Source organism: Xyrauchen texanus, chromosome 1 (assembly GCF_025860055.1).
Source record: "Xyrauchen texanus isolate HMW12.3.18 chromosome 1, RBS_HiC_50CHRs, whole genome shotgun sequence".
NCBI lineage: Eukaryota > Metazoa > Chordata > Actinopteri > Cypriniformes > Catostomidae > Xyrauchen > Xyrauchen texanus.
Genome location: NC_068276.1, coordinates 19,343,199 through 19,357,593, shown reverse-complemented (window position 1 = coordinate 19,357,593; position 14,395 = coordinate 19,343,199). Strand labels below are relative to the sequence as shown.

At 43.5% G+C, this 14,395-nt stretch overlaps 1 protein-coding gene across 3 annotated transcripts in view; it reads left to right on the top strand.

The window, feature by feature from the left end:
* Positions 1–14,395, top strand: part of LOC127623700 (neuroligin-2-like) — a 275,308-nt gene that overhangs the window by 144,838 nt on the left and 116,075 nt on the right. For all 3 annotated transcript variants that reach the window (XM_052098278.1, XM_052098198.1, XM_052098359.1), the window contains one exon: positions 7,570–7,719. In XM_052098278.1, coding sequence (XP_051954238.1) covers positions 7,599–7,719 — 121 coding nt within the window. In that variant the 5' untranslated portion in view covers positions 7,570–7,598. The remainder of the gene's footprint in view (positions 1–7,569; positions 7,720–14,395) is intronic.

Below are 14,395 nucleotides of genomic sequence, written 5' to 3'. Positions count from 1 at the left end.
AGGTTCGGCCATTACAGCGGCTTGGTACGGTGTTGTGGCAAGGGGGACAAAACATCTTGTTCCCTCCATCAGGGAACGGAGGTTAAACTAGTAACCTAGACGTTCCCCTTCTGTCACTCACTCGACGTTGTGTCGATTGTAGTGACACAAGGGGCCCCTATTCAATAGCGCCACCTACACTGTACCACGTTATGTGATCTGCTGATGCTGGAGCAGAGAGCTGTAGTGTGCCAAAGGAGCATGGGCATCACACTGCACGTAACCTTCCCCAACGCCCCACTAAGACAGCATATTTATTTTATTAGGTTCCCAGCATATGACCAAGGTTTTCCCATGAGGGGTGGGAACAAGCGACATGACAATCACGGGAGCAGGCCAGCCGCAGATTTTTTTTTTTTTTAGATGTGGCTGGGGCCATCTAGCTATAACACGCATCGGAGAAGGCATTCTTTTCCAGTCCTATTCTTTCAAGGGGAAAAGACCGCGTGGAGGCCACATCCTGCCAGGCTGGGGAGGTGAAAATGTGGCAAATACATCACATGGGCCTGTTACACCACACATGGAAGTGGCGCGGTGGTAGGTCTTGCCTAATGTGGGAGGAGCTCTTCAAACGTGGCGACAGGGGCAGTGGGAACTGCCCAAGGGAGATGTGGGTCCATCTAACAGGGGGACCGTACCGCGGAAAATACATCACAGGGGGTTACCGTGATATCCGGCACCTATGGAGCATCTATTCCAGTATAGAGTAACTAGTACCCATAGTGGGTCTGGTCAGGGAATTCCTCCACTGAATTTGCAAGCCAGAGGGCTGGGGGGGAAGAACATCCAGGGAGCGTGAGTTTGAGGACTCACCTGGGAGTAAAAGTGCTCATGTTCACCTCAGTGGAGGGGAAAGGTGCATGCGTAAGCGGTATACCCAGTCAGTTGTCGACTCAACCCGGAGATTGTAGAATCTCGTAAAGGTATTGGGTGTTTCCCAGCCCGCTGCTCTTCAGATGTCTGCTATAGAGGTACTGTTGGCCAGTGCCCACGAGGATGCCACACTCCTTGTAAAGTGTGCTCGGACCCACAAGGGGGCGGGCACAGCCTGGGTCTGATAGGCCAATGCGATGGCGTCGACTACCCAGTGGGCGAGCCTCTGTTTGGAGACAGCATTCCCTTTCCACTGTCCGCCAAAGCAAACAAAGAGCTGCGCAGAGAGTCTAAAGCTCTGTGTGCGGTCCAAATATGCATGCAAAGCATGTAATGGATACAGCAACGATAAGGCTGGGTCTGCCTCCTACCAGGGAAGTGCTTGCAGGTTCACTACCTGGTCCTTGAAAGGGGTCGTAGGAACCTTGGTCACATAGCCCAATCGAGGTCTTAGGAGGACATGAGCATCTGCCCCACCGAACTCCAAGCAGAGAATGCTTGCAGGTCTCCAACCCTCTTGACTGAAGCAAGCGCAATCAGGAGAACCATCTTCTTGGAGAGGGCACTTAGCTCGACTGACTCTAGTGGCTCAAAGGGGGTTCTCTGAAGGCCCGTAAGGACCACAGAGAGATCCCACGAGGGGAACAGGCATGACCTGGGAGGATTCAACCTCTGGGCGCATCTTAGAAACCTGATGATCAGGCCGTGCTTCCCTAGAGACTTACTGTCCACTGCTGTAGCGGCTACATACTCTTTTAAGGTGGAAGGGGACAGCCGCCCCTCCAGCTTTTCCTGCAGGAATGAGAGCACTGACCCAACTGTGCACCTCTGCGGGTCTTCAGATCGAGAAGAACACCAATTTGCGAACAGATGCCACTTTAGGGCGTAAAGCTGCCTGGTAGAGGGAGATTTGGCTTGGTTGATCGTGTCTACGACAGCTGGTGGTAGACCACTTCTGCATCCTGTCCAGACATGGAGGTTCCAGAGGTTTGGGCGAGGATGCCAGAGGGTGCCCTGTCCCTGAGAAAGCAGATCTTTCCTCAGGAGAATTTGCCCGGGAGGTCCACGCGTAAGATCCGAGAACCAAGACCAAGTAGGCCAGTAAGGGGCCACTAGAGTGACTTGTTCCTCGTCCTCCCTGACCTTGCACAGCACATGTGCAAGTAGGCTCACTGGGGGAAATGTGTACTTGGGCATCCCCCGGGGCCAGCTGTATTCCAGTGCATCTGTCCCGAGGGGACTTGACTCCGATCTGAAAGAGTACCAGAGTGGGCAATGGGAGTTCTCTTGGGAAGCGAACTGTTCTTTGCCATAACGGCCTCAGATCAGCTGAACCAGCTGGGGGTGGAGACTCCACTCCCCGTAGAGCGAGCCTGTCATGACAGCGCATCTGCTGTCATGTTGAGGCGGCCCGGGAGTGGCATGCAGCAACCTCAGTTAGTGCTAACTCCAAAGGAGGAGATGGCGGGCATGTTGTGACATGTGACGAGAGCGCACGCCACCATGGCGATTTATTACACTACCATTGCGGTGCTGTCTGAAGGGATCAAGACCTGCTTGCCTTGGATCAGTGGGAGAAACCTCCACAGGGCAAGAAATACAGCCACGTGCAAGGGCAGCTACTGGGGAATGACCTACGTGGTCGGGAGCTCGGGCAGCAACTGGGGAATGGCCTCCGTGGTCGGGAGCATGGGTAGCGACTGGGGAACGGTCTCCGTGGTCGGGAGAATGGGCAGCGACTGGGGAACGATCTCTGTGGTTGTGAGCACGAGCAGAGACTGGGGAATAACCTCCGTGGTTGTGAGCACGGGCAACGACTGGGGAGAAGGTATCCTTTTCCTTCACCATTTCCAGACAGCTAGGAGCATAGTCACAGGAGTGGACGAGGCCACAGGCATAGGCGCTGGCTTGTTGGCTGTGGCAGGCCTGGAGCAAGGAGCCGTGGCAGGTCTGGAGCAAGGAGCCATGGCAGGCCTGAGCAAGGAGCTGTGGCAGGCCTGGAGCAAGGAGCAATGGCAGGCCTGGAGCAAGGTGCCGTGGCAGGCCTGGAGCAAGGAGCCATGGCAGGCCTAGCGCAAGGAGCAGAAGATGCAGGTTTTGGCCCGGGGTTCCCGCCATAATTCACTGTGTAAAGGGATTCGCAAAGTTCCAGAGCCTTCTCCACATATTCACAGAGTGTCCAGTGAGGAAACAAAACACAGGGAACCGGGCACAGAACATGACAACACATGTGAAGACTGAAAAAGAAACCAGGGGAAACAAGGTCTGAAATACACAAGGGCAAACAATGATCGAGGAACACCGTGCCAAAACAATCAGGGGAAAACAATCATGAAAGAAAACTACAAAGGACTACAGAACTAACAAGAAACAGAAACGGGGAACTAAACAAGAATTTCAATATAAATGTCAAGGCAAAAAATGAGAATACATGACACAATCTGCCCATTTATCATCTACCTGCCTGCCTGTCCATCTGTTTGTTCAAACAAGCCAACAACAAAATTTGTGTTGACAAACTTTACCTATTTAGTTATACTTCATCTAATCCATAAAATGACTTTTGTTGGTGTTACCTAATTTTCCAGGTTGATTTAGTCAGATAAAACCATTGGCATTACCACATGAAGCACATTTTGAGGGTAAATGATAACAGAAATTTTCTTTTTGGGTGAGATGGCTTTTTGACACTACAGTTGTTTTTACTCTAAAAAACAAATTATTCCTTTACAGTCTATAAAAATGTGTAAAAACTCATGTGATCATCTGAAAAAGCATGACCTCCGGTACTTTGGGTGTAGCCGTTTCATGTTGCCGAGCAGGGTATATACATGCTGATGAACTCTTAGCAGATGAGATTGTAGTTATTTTTAGCAGATGGTAAAGAAAGAGTTTTCTGAGAGATATTGATCAAAAACTGGTAGTGAAGAACTGATTCATTTTTCATCTTGATTCTGTCAATCAAATTAAACCCAATACCACAATAACACCAAATTGCACTTTCTAACCACAACTAGTTTGAGTTTACTTTAGTAAACACAAAATTTACAAGCACTAGAGCGACATTTGGTAAGCAGCCTATCAGGAGCGATGGTCTCAAATGAAAAATACACTATTGTATTTTAGCACCAGTTTAATTGGATGAGGGCGACAGGAGAATAGAGGAAAGAATTGTCTATGTGGCTGTGTCTAATGGATTCAGAGCTAATTAAGTTTCAAACAAGAGATAGAGCTCCCCACCATCAGAGGGAAATAATGGCAGAATGTGTACGTGTTTGTGGGTTCACACCCACACGCATGCAAACGCGCTGAGCAGTAAACACGGGTTTGTTTCTAATCACCCCATTGTCTCTGTTCTTCATGAGAGGATCAGTGGTGAGCAAGAGCCTTTCAATCTTGGCATGTGTTTGTAGGCACGTTCCTTAGTTTAGTTTTTTGGGGGTATGTGGGGTGGGGGGGGTTAGACCATTCCCCTTCACACCCTCTCCTACTTTACCTCAGTGGTGCTCCTTATCCCTTCCTTCCTAATCTCATTTGTTGAATGAAGGTACCTCAATAAGGAAACTGGTTTCAAATAGGATGTCAAAGCACCATAACATCTAATGATCTAAAACAAATTCTACTGAGCTTTAGACATAACCAAGCAAATATTAATGCTTATTACTTGGAAGAAACATAATTCCATCTCATACCATTTTTATTGTTTCCACCAACCATCACACAGCACACACAGGATTGTGGCATATCAAGGGAGAATACATTTATATGTCCTACAAAATAGGGCTGTTTAATTCCCGAAATTTTGGAATTGACTCTGATTGCGATTCCAGACAAATTTGATTGATTCTTCAAAAAATGGAGGCAAAGTGAAATCTTACAATAATCAGTACTTTACACTCTTTATGACTGATAGTATGAATGACATACATATTCCCAACGACCATTCGAATAAATTATTGTTTTTGGAATCGACTCCCAGCCCTAAATTAAAGTCTGAAGGAATCTAGACAGGATGTTACACAAACATTTGATTTGGTTGTGCCTTTTGCCTTTCTACATCTTTTACTGCCTGAGAAGTCAGATACAGCCCATGTCTTTTTTTCCCTCCCGTTGTTTCTCTGTCTACTGGCAGACCTACTCAGCCTCAATTTTAAGGTAAGTTTACAGTGTCTGAAAGTGAGGATACAAGGACACCAGGGGGCAAAATAAAAGAGCTGGATATTTTTGGTGGTTATATGGTGGTATTTGAGTGGAGATACTTCACAAGGTCTTACTGAACCTTGTCAGCAGTGTCACATGTGGAGAATTCCTGTGGTAGGTCCTACCCCGGGGGGGTTTACAAACATGGTGAGCGAGAGCAGAGGGACCTCTGCCCAAGGAAGATGCAGTTTACCAACAAGGAAACATTTTTAGTACACCCGGCCTGCTGTCCCGGAACTTACCTGTTTGTACCTGACAACACACGGGATGAGACCGGCTCAACCTGGAGTTTATAGAATCTTGGAAAGGTGTTGGGGGTTGCCCACTGCTCTTCAGATGTCTGCTAAAGAGGCGCTATTGGTCAGAGCCTGGTAGGTCACCATACTCCTAGTAGAGTGGGCTCGTAGTCCCAAGGGGTGCGGCACATTCTGAGCATAATATCCCAAAGCGATGGCATCAATGACCCAGTGGATGATCCTCTGTTTGGAGACAGCGCTCCCTTTCCGCTGTGCACCAAAGCAGACAAAGAGCTGCTTAGAGCGTCTAAAGCTCTACATGCAATCCAAATATGTGCTCAAAACACGTACCGGACACATTATCGCCAAGGCTGGGTCTGCCTCCTCCTTGGGCAGTGCTTGCAGGTTCACCACCTGATCCCTAAACGGGGTCGTGGGAACCTTGTGTACATAGCCTGGTCAGGATCTCAGCATCACGTGAGAGTAACCCAGACCGAACTCCAGGCATGTTTCGCTGACAGAGAATGCCTGCAAACGCCAGAGGTCCCCTACCCTCTTGATGGAGGTGAGTGCAGTCAAGAGGGCAGTCTTCAAAGAGAGTGCCTTTAGCTTTGCTGACTCTAGGGGCTCAAACAGAGCTCCCCATAGGCCCCGAATGACCACGGAGATGTCCAACAAGAGGATGAGATGTGCAGGGTGACAGGGACAGACCGAAGGGGAGGACCTTGTACTGGTACATCCGGCCCTCGAAGGCAAACCGTAGGAAGGGCCTCTGTCAAGGTAAAATCGAGGGAATAATACACAAATTAAAAGACATCTTGAAAAAGACGCTTCGTAATTACCACTCTTTTAGTAGGAAAATATACTCTTTGTGAGGAAAGAATATACTCTTTTTAGCTGCTGAATCGCCCAGGGGTATCGACACAAGACGATTGAGTGACAGAAGGTGTACAGTTTATTAAAGGGACTAAATAGTGTCTTAATTCAAATGTTAAAATACAGAAAGGGTTAGGTTTAGGGGTAGGGGAAGGGTCAGGGTATATTAAATATAATTGCAATTAGTTTAAAAACAACAGAAATCAAATGGATGTCCCCACCATAAACTAAAACAAATATGGCCGGCAGGGTGTTAACTTAGCTGTAATCCCCAGATGTGAGTTAAATCTGGCAAAAAAAAATTGTTGGGGACATTTGGGGATCTCATCATTTAGAAGAAAGATTCATAAAATAAATAATGATCTTTTTTTAAAAAAATCTCCACACTTCAATTCAGAGGTAGGGGTAGGGGTTTGTTAATGTATTAGTAATTGTAATTAGCTTTGTAGAAAATAAAAACAATAGAAATCTATGTCCTCATTTAAATATCTAAGATAACTTCTTTTTAAATGTGTGACTGTGTGTGTATGTGTGTGTGTGTGTGTGTGTGTGTGTGTGTGTGTGTGTGTGTGTACATGTTAATACTACATTTTGGGGACCAAATATCCCCACAAGGAGAGCAAAACCTGAGATCACCTACCTTGTGGGTCCCAGCCATCAGTCCTTATGAGGGAAATGGCTTAGTTAACATCCTAAACGATGTTTTTTTGAAAATGTAAATAAGCAAAAAGGTTTCTGTGAGGGTTAGGTTTAGGAGATAGAAATGATCGGTAGATCTGTATAAAATCCATAAAATGCATGGAAGTCTATGGAGAGTCCCCACAATTATATAAAATCGAATTTGTCTGTGTGTGTGTGTGTGTGTAATTGTGATGCGTGTGTGCATGTGCACGTGCATGATTGCATGTCTGCAAGCGTGTGTACTCTCAGTCTGATCTTGGAGCATCTGACTTTATCAGTTATCTGCTTTAATGAAATCGACTGAGATTCAGGTGGTGATTGAGGTTGTCAAGGGGTTAGAAAAGTGAAAGTATGTGTGTCTGTGTAATACATCTCCATGGCAACAGTCAATGAGAGCGAGTCACATTGATGGAATGGGCTCTGTTGGGTAGATGGGGAAATCAAATTGAGGCAGTTACTATAGCGACGCTTCATTGCAGCTACCTCGCATCTGTCGCAGTGTGTGTGTGAGTGCATGTTTGTGGGTTATATCTTTAGCTTTTTGTTGTTTCAAGTGACCCAACAATCAGCCAAAATGAAAGTCCAACCATCACACTCCAAAAAGTGACTCATGTCTTTCAACTTTCTATACTGAAACTTTCACATGTGATGTTTTTTTTTTCAGACATTCGTGACCGTAGAAAGAAACCTGTCATGCTGTTCATTCATGGTGGCTCATATATGGAAGGAACCGGAAACATGTTTGATGCCAGCGTGCTCGCAGCGTACGGCAACGTCATTGTGGTCACCATGAACTACAGACTGGGAGTCCTGGGTAAGTCGACTTGAATAGTGTATTCATACTGTATATTTTCAATGCCGATTCGATATCTGTGTCTGAATGTTTGGTCACAGAAGCTGGTCCATACAGATTATCAGCAAGTGCTTGAAGAGATTGCAGGCAGCCATTGATATACAACACTTTTTTGCCACTTTTATAGCTAAATATTATAGGTAATATTGGTAACATAGGTAAATATTGATTCAAGTTTACCTCTCATTCACTTTTGAGGTGTTCACACTAGGCTTAGAAATTAACCAGGGTTTGGGCCAAAAATAACACTGAAAGTGACAAAAATTCCCAAGATATTGCAGTTTTTCTCAATCGCTTTGGCTGAGTTTTTGAAACAGTCTTAACATTCTGTAAGTGCAATTGTCAAAACTGTTTTATGGGAAATCACAACTCTATTGCATGTATGCAAAATGTAGTAACTCACCCAAAACATTTAATTCATACTTCAAAACCTAACTAATGTGTCAAAATTGGACAATACCACCAAAATGAAATGTTTTTTTGTCATCGTGTGAGACGTAATGGTCAAAATGTTTAGATGTTTTTTCACCATGGCAGTCAACCCTGAAATGTTGGTTATATACAAATTAAATTTTTGTTCTAATTTTTTGTTGACACTGACTGCTTACTGTACTAGATAAGAATGTCAGTTTTGACTAGCTGAACGTTCAGGTACCAATTGCTACATTAGGTAAAAGTTTACTGGGAAAGTCAATACAGGACAATACTAAAACTGATATGCACATATGTACTGTATGTATGCAGTACATTTATTTTTGTAGCAATGTGTTAAATGTAAACAAAATTCACATATGCATGTCCATTTCTAATAAAGTAAAATGTAGTGAACAGAAAATTGCCACAAAATGACATCCATGCAAAAAAATGAAAACAATGGAAAACCTGCCACGGTTGCTGTTGTAACCTCAGTTCCCTGATGGAGGGAACGAGACATTGTGTCGAATGTAGTGACTAGTACATTTGAACTTGATAAAAGGCCAATGAGAAATTGGCTGACAGAATTTGCATGTCCCGCCCCTGGACATACGGTATAAAGGGAAGCGGCATGTGTCTGTCAGTCAGGTTTTTGTACTGAAGAGCTACTGTGTGCTAGAAGCAACTGTATCGGCCGCACATAACCCTCTACAACGCTCCCAGAAAAGGTATCATATACAGACCTTAGGTTCCCAGCACCCCTAAGGGCAACCGGGGGCAGAGGGACTGCCCAAGTGAGATGCGGGTCTGCCGACAGGGGGACCGTATCGCGGTTAATACATCACAGGATGTTGCCTGAAGAGGGAATTATGCCAGTGGAGCCCTACCAGTACAGAGCACTTGCGGCTCGTAGTGGGTCTGGTCCCAAATTCCTCCACTGAATTTGCAGGCTAGAAGGCTAGGGAGGAAGATCATCCAGGAAGCGAGAGCTTAGTGGCTAACCTGGGAGAGAGTGTGCACTGGATCACTTTGGTGAAGGACGCTAGGTGCAAGCGGAACACCCGGACGGCTGTTCTGTATTACTGAGTTCTACCGGCTCAGACCTGAAAAAACACGGGACGAGACCAACTCAACTCTGAGATTGTAGAATCTCGCAAAGGTATTGGGTGTTGCCCAGCCCGCTGCTCTGCAGATGTTTGCTATGGAGGTGCCGTTGGCCAGTGCCCACGAGGAAGCCACAATTCTCGTTGAGTGTGCTAAAACACAAAAGGGGGTGGGCACAGCCTGGGTCTGGTAGGCTAGGGAGATAGCGTCAACGACCCAGTGAGCTATCTCTGGCAAGGAATATAGCCAGCAACTCTAGGCAGTTGATGTGCCAACGCAGCCGGGGCCCTATCCAGGAGCCAGCGGCTGCATGCCCATTGCACACGGCGCCCCAACCCTTGAGAGTCATTCCAAGAAATTCAGAGAAAAGAGATGCTCTGAAACGGGGTGAGCTTGCTCTTTACCCAGTTGACATGAAGCCCTAGACGGCTGAGGTGCCTGAGCACCTGGTCCCTGTGAGTGCATACTAACTTTCAAGAGTGAGCTAGAATGAGCCAGTCATCGAGGTATTTGAGTGTGCGGATGCCCACTTCCAGTAGAGGGGCAAGGGCTGCCTCTGCGAATTTCGTGAAGATGCGAGGGGACAGAGACAGGCCGAAGGGGTGGACCTTGTACTGATATACCTGGCTGTCGAACGCGAACCATAGGAAGGGATGGTGTCGAGGCAAGATGGAGATGTGGAAGTATGCATCCTTCAGGTCTACCTGCCGAATGCAGGTTAAAATCTGTTTCTGCAAGAGCATTTTGAACGGGAGTTTGTGTAAAGCCCGGTTAAGAAGTCCAAGATTGGCCGCAACCCACCATCTTTTTTGGGTACGATGAAGTAAGGGCTGTAGAAACACTTCTTCATCTCGGCTGGAGAGACGGGCTCTATTGCGTCCTTGAGTATCAGAGTTATAATCTCTGCCCGTAAGGTGCTGGCATTTTCTCCGCGCATCAAGGTGGAGCGAATACCACTGAAACGAGGTAGGAGCCTGGTGAATTGAATCACGTAGCCGAGTCGGATAGTCCTGGCCATCCAATGCGACAGGTTTGATAGCGAAAGCCATGCATCCAAGCTCCGTGTGAGGGGCAATAATTTGCATGTGATGGCTCACATGATGAAAGAATGTTTAGAAGTTGTGAAGAGTATGACAGTTTCACTGAGAATCAACTCATCAGTTTTGATCAGCAGGACATGTGCAATTAGTTATTGTGCAAATTGTAGACAATTGTACTTACTCTTGCACACATGTGCCAAAACGTGCAATTTGCTTAAATGAATAATAAATTAAAATCTGGTGTGTACAAGAAACTAATTGTTCGGAGATTTGAACAGAAATTTTTGTTTTGAATTTTTTTTTTTTATATATATATTCTCATTCGAGAATTGAGACAAAAAATATAGAAAAACTGTAATATGAGGGGTTTATCTTTTATCTAAAACACATATCCGGTGTATGATTTTCGATACTATTCTGCCATCTGAGACAAATTTTGGGAATCCTAAGGGATTTCTGTTGTCGCTGGGCAAAGTTGGCAGCCTTACATCGTTTAGTGTGATTAATTGCCATTGCGATGATCTTTACCCTCCGGAAAAGTTCTGACACTGTCAGAAATATTGGGTCAAATTCCTGTAGTGTGACTACTCCTACAGTATGATGCCGGATTAATAAAGAACCAACAGAAACATAGCGTCTGGTGACTGATGCTAGCTTGTCTATGTGATATACCAACACAAATATAGTGTTAGGTAATTTTATCTTTGCATTATGATCATGTAAAATGGGCATTCCATGGCATCCTATTTTACCCATCCATGACTTTCTCCAGACACTCCATATTTTTCTTTTCTGAAAGTTTTCCTGACAAAATATTGCAAAAATTAACACTATGGCTCGTTTTTGCTTGTGTGGCACCATTTTAATTTTGTGCGTCTATGCGGATGAGACCACGTGACACGGACTGATGGCTTAAAATGCCCAGTCAAGGTGCTCAATCATGAATAAGTTCTAAAGGATGTATTGTATATCATACAGTCTGACATAGAAGACAGTTGATGTCGCACAGTCTGTCTTGGCATCTTTAGTGGGGACTTCATATAGTAAATTCTGATATGCTGCAATCGTAAATGACAGAAAAAATCATACAGTGTGTACCGGGCTTAACATTTGACGTATTTCATAATATTCTATTAGACTTGTGTAATTATTTGATATTTTTTAAAATAAAGTAAATCTGAAGTGACATTTGCTGAAAATCTAAAATGAAACCACTACTAATTTCTTTAAAAACTGTAAACACATCAAAATAAACTTTAGAGAGCTGTATAATATAACAATGTCTGTAAATTATTTAAAATGTACAGTATTCTAGCAGAGTCTTATAGTAATTGCTCAGAGTGAAACCCTATTCAGTTAAATAAATGGAGGGCACACTGTGTGTACTTTACATGGTTTTTAATAAAATTGCTCTTATGAAGGAAAACAAATATCCGGAAAATCTATTTCAGGGGATGAATAAAACAGTTATTCTTTGACACTGGTTCACACAAACAGCAATTAAATCTCTGGAGGCCACACTTGTCTCTGGTGTTGGTTAGGGGGTTGGGGTTATCCTACTATATTAGGCGGTTCATCACTGTTTGCATTCCTAATGTTAGTTCCAACATCTGGTCACTTTTCTTCACATTGAGTTGAACTCTGCTCAACAATGCCACTCATTTGACCTGAAATTACCAACTCTCATTGAAAATTATCGACTTAGGTCGACTTTGCTGCTGTAAATCACTATCAGTGTGAACAACCCTTTTCTTCAGATTTCAGGCCAGGATAACCAGTTAGGAAATGGTTAAATTTAAGTTAATCGAGCCATAGATTTTCTGCTGAAAAGAGCACCATTGGATCTCACAGTGCACCAATTATAGGCTATAGGTCAGTTTCTGCTTAATTGGTCTTATTACATAAAGTGTCACTTAAAGTGAATGCAGCAACAGAATACCTCTCCAGGGAATATGTAATTGTCAATAGACAGATTTTTTTCATTAGGTATGACTGTAAAACTAAATGCAGATGGGAGCAGTACAGGAGAGTTTCTTAAAGGTAATATAAGGTATTTTGAGAGTGTTTTTGAATTTTAAGTACTAATTCCTTTCTCTTTCCTTTGTCTCTTTTATTATTTTAGAAACCTGAAATATTGAAGTGTGATATATTCATGCAGATCAGCTTTGGCTCTGATGGTTTTATTGAGCCAATGCAGTTAGAAATATATTTTCCCATTTCTCAATTTAACTGCGGCACTGCTCAGAGCAGGGGTAAGATGGCCTTTAGATTTGTACTTAATATAAAACAGGGAATAAAACGAAAGCCTTTTGAGACATTCAAAGCAGTGCCAGTTGAATAGTTAGTGCTATACTTTGAATTTGTGATAGCTTGTAATATGCACACAAATGCTCCTAGAGGAATGCATACTGACTCAGATGATTATAAGAGCCTGGGTGTGGTGCTTCAGTATTTTGACTTTCTGTGGTGTATCAGTGCATTATGTACTTGACTCCGAGCTAAGCAGGGGACAGCGAGGCTTAGTGATGTCAGCCTCTCAGCTCTGTTCTTCTTCCATGCAAAAGATTGTGTTCATGTTTGTTTGTAAATGTCTTTCTCTCACTGTCAATTAGACTAGTCATAGACACAAGACTAGCAGGCTGTTCCCCCTTTAGATATAAGATTTTAAAGTGAGCTTAGGTGTGTGTTTGCGTGCATGTAAATTACAGATGAAAGGTGCCTGTCTGCTGTGACAAGAGTGAAGACGTGGTGGTATTAGCAGTGTAACAATTTATTTGAATTAAAAATATAAACTAGATTTTTAAATATTCTGCCTATATTGTAAGTGTTGATTGTCCATGCAAAACGTGCCGCCACAATGCTAGGGTGTGGTGGGTGCTTGACAAGACTTGCTATGCATTTGCTAAAGAGTTCTGAGTGGTTTTTAGCATGTTGCTATTAGGGCTATGTATTGATACAGGTTTCCCAATTCGATTAGATTCCGATTCACAAGCTCTTAATTTGATTTAATTTCTATTCGGCATTGATTCTTTTGTGTATATTTCAGTTGTAATGTCCATTTTGCTTACATATGAAAGAAAGTCTCTCTCATTGAATGCTGTTAATTAAACAGGAGACCTTCTAACTACAGTGCTGTGGAAAAGTATTTACCCCATACTGATTTCTTCTGTTTTTGTGTATATCTCATAATAAATTGTTTTAAAAATTTGAACAAAATCTAACATAAAACAAAGGCAATCTGAGTAAACAAAACATACAGTTTTAAAATTATAATGTTATTTATTGAAGTAAAAAAGTTATCCAATACCAACTGGGCCTGTGTGAAAAGGTATCTGCCACTTACTAAAGTTACTAAATCCTTAAATCTATGTAACTGCATTCATAATGGGGTTCAGCTGGACTAGACAAACCCAGACCTGATTACTGCCAGACCTGTTCAATCAAATCAATATCTAAATAGAAACTTTTCAGCAGCATGAAGTTGACTAAACGGTCTGAGCCAGTAGCACATTATGCCAAGGTCTAAAGAAATTCCAGAAATTACGAGGAAAAAAGTGATTGAAATAAATCAGCCTGGGAAGGGTTACAAAGCTATTTCAAAGGCTCTGGGACTCCAAAGAACCACAGTGAGAGCCATTATCTCCAAAAGGAGAAAACTTGACACAGTAGTGAACCTTCCCAGAAGTGGCCAAACTTCCAAAAATTCCTCCAAGAGCACAGCGACTCATCCAGGAAGTCACAAAAAGGCCAAGAACAACATCCAAGGAACTGCAGGCCTCCCTTGCATCAATAAATGTCACTGTTCATGATTCCACTACCAGAAAAACACTGGCCAAAAATGTCATCCATGGAAGAGTTTTCTTGTTTTCATTGGTTTATTGTCTTATCAGTTCTAGTTTGTCATTTAAGGTTATTAGTATTGTTTTCTTGTTTATAGTTCTGTCTGTTTATTGGTTTTCTTGTTTTTGTTTTACCCCATGTCTGTGTATTTAAGCCCTCATGTTTGCCATTGTCTCTTGTCAAGTATTGTTAATGTAACCGTGTTTGTTTGTCAAGTCGTAGTCAAGCCAAGTCATAGT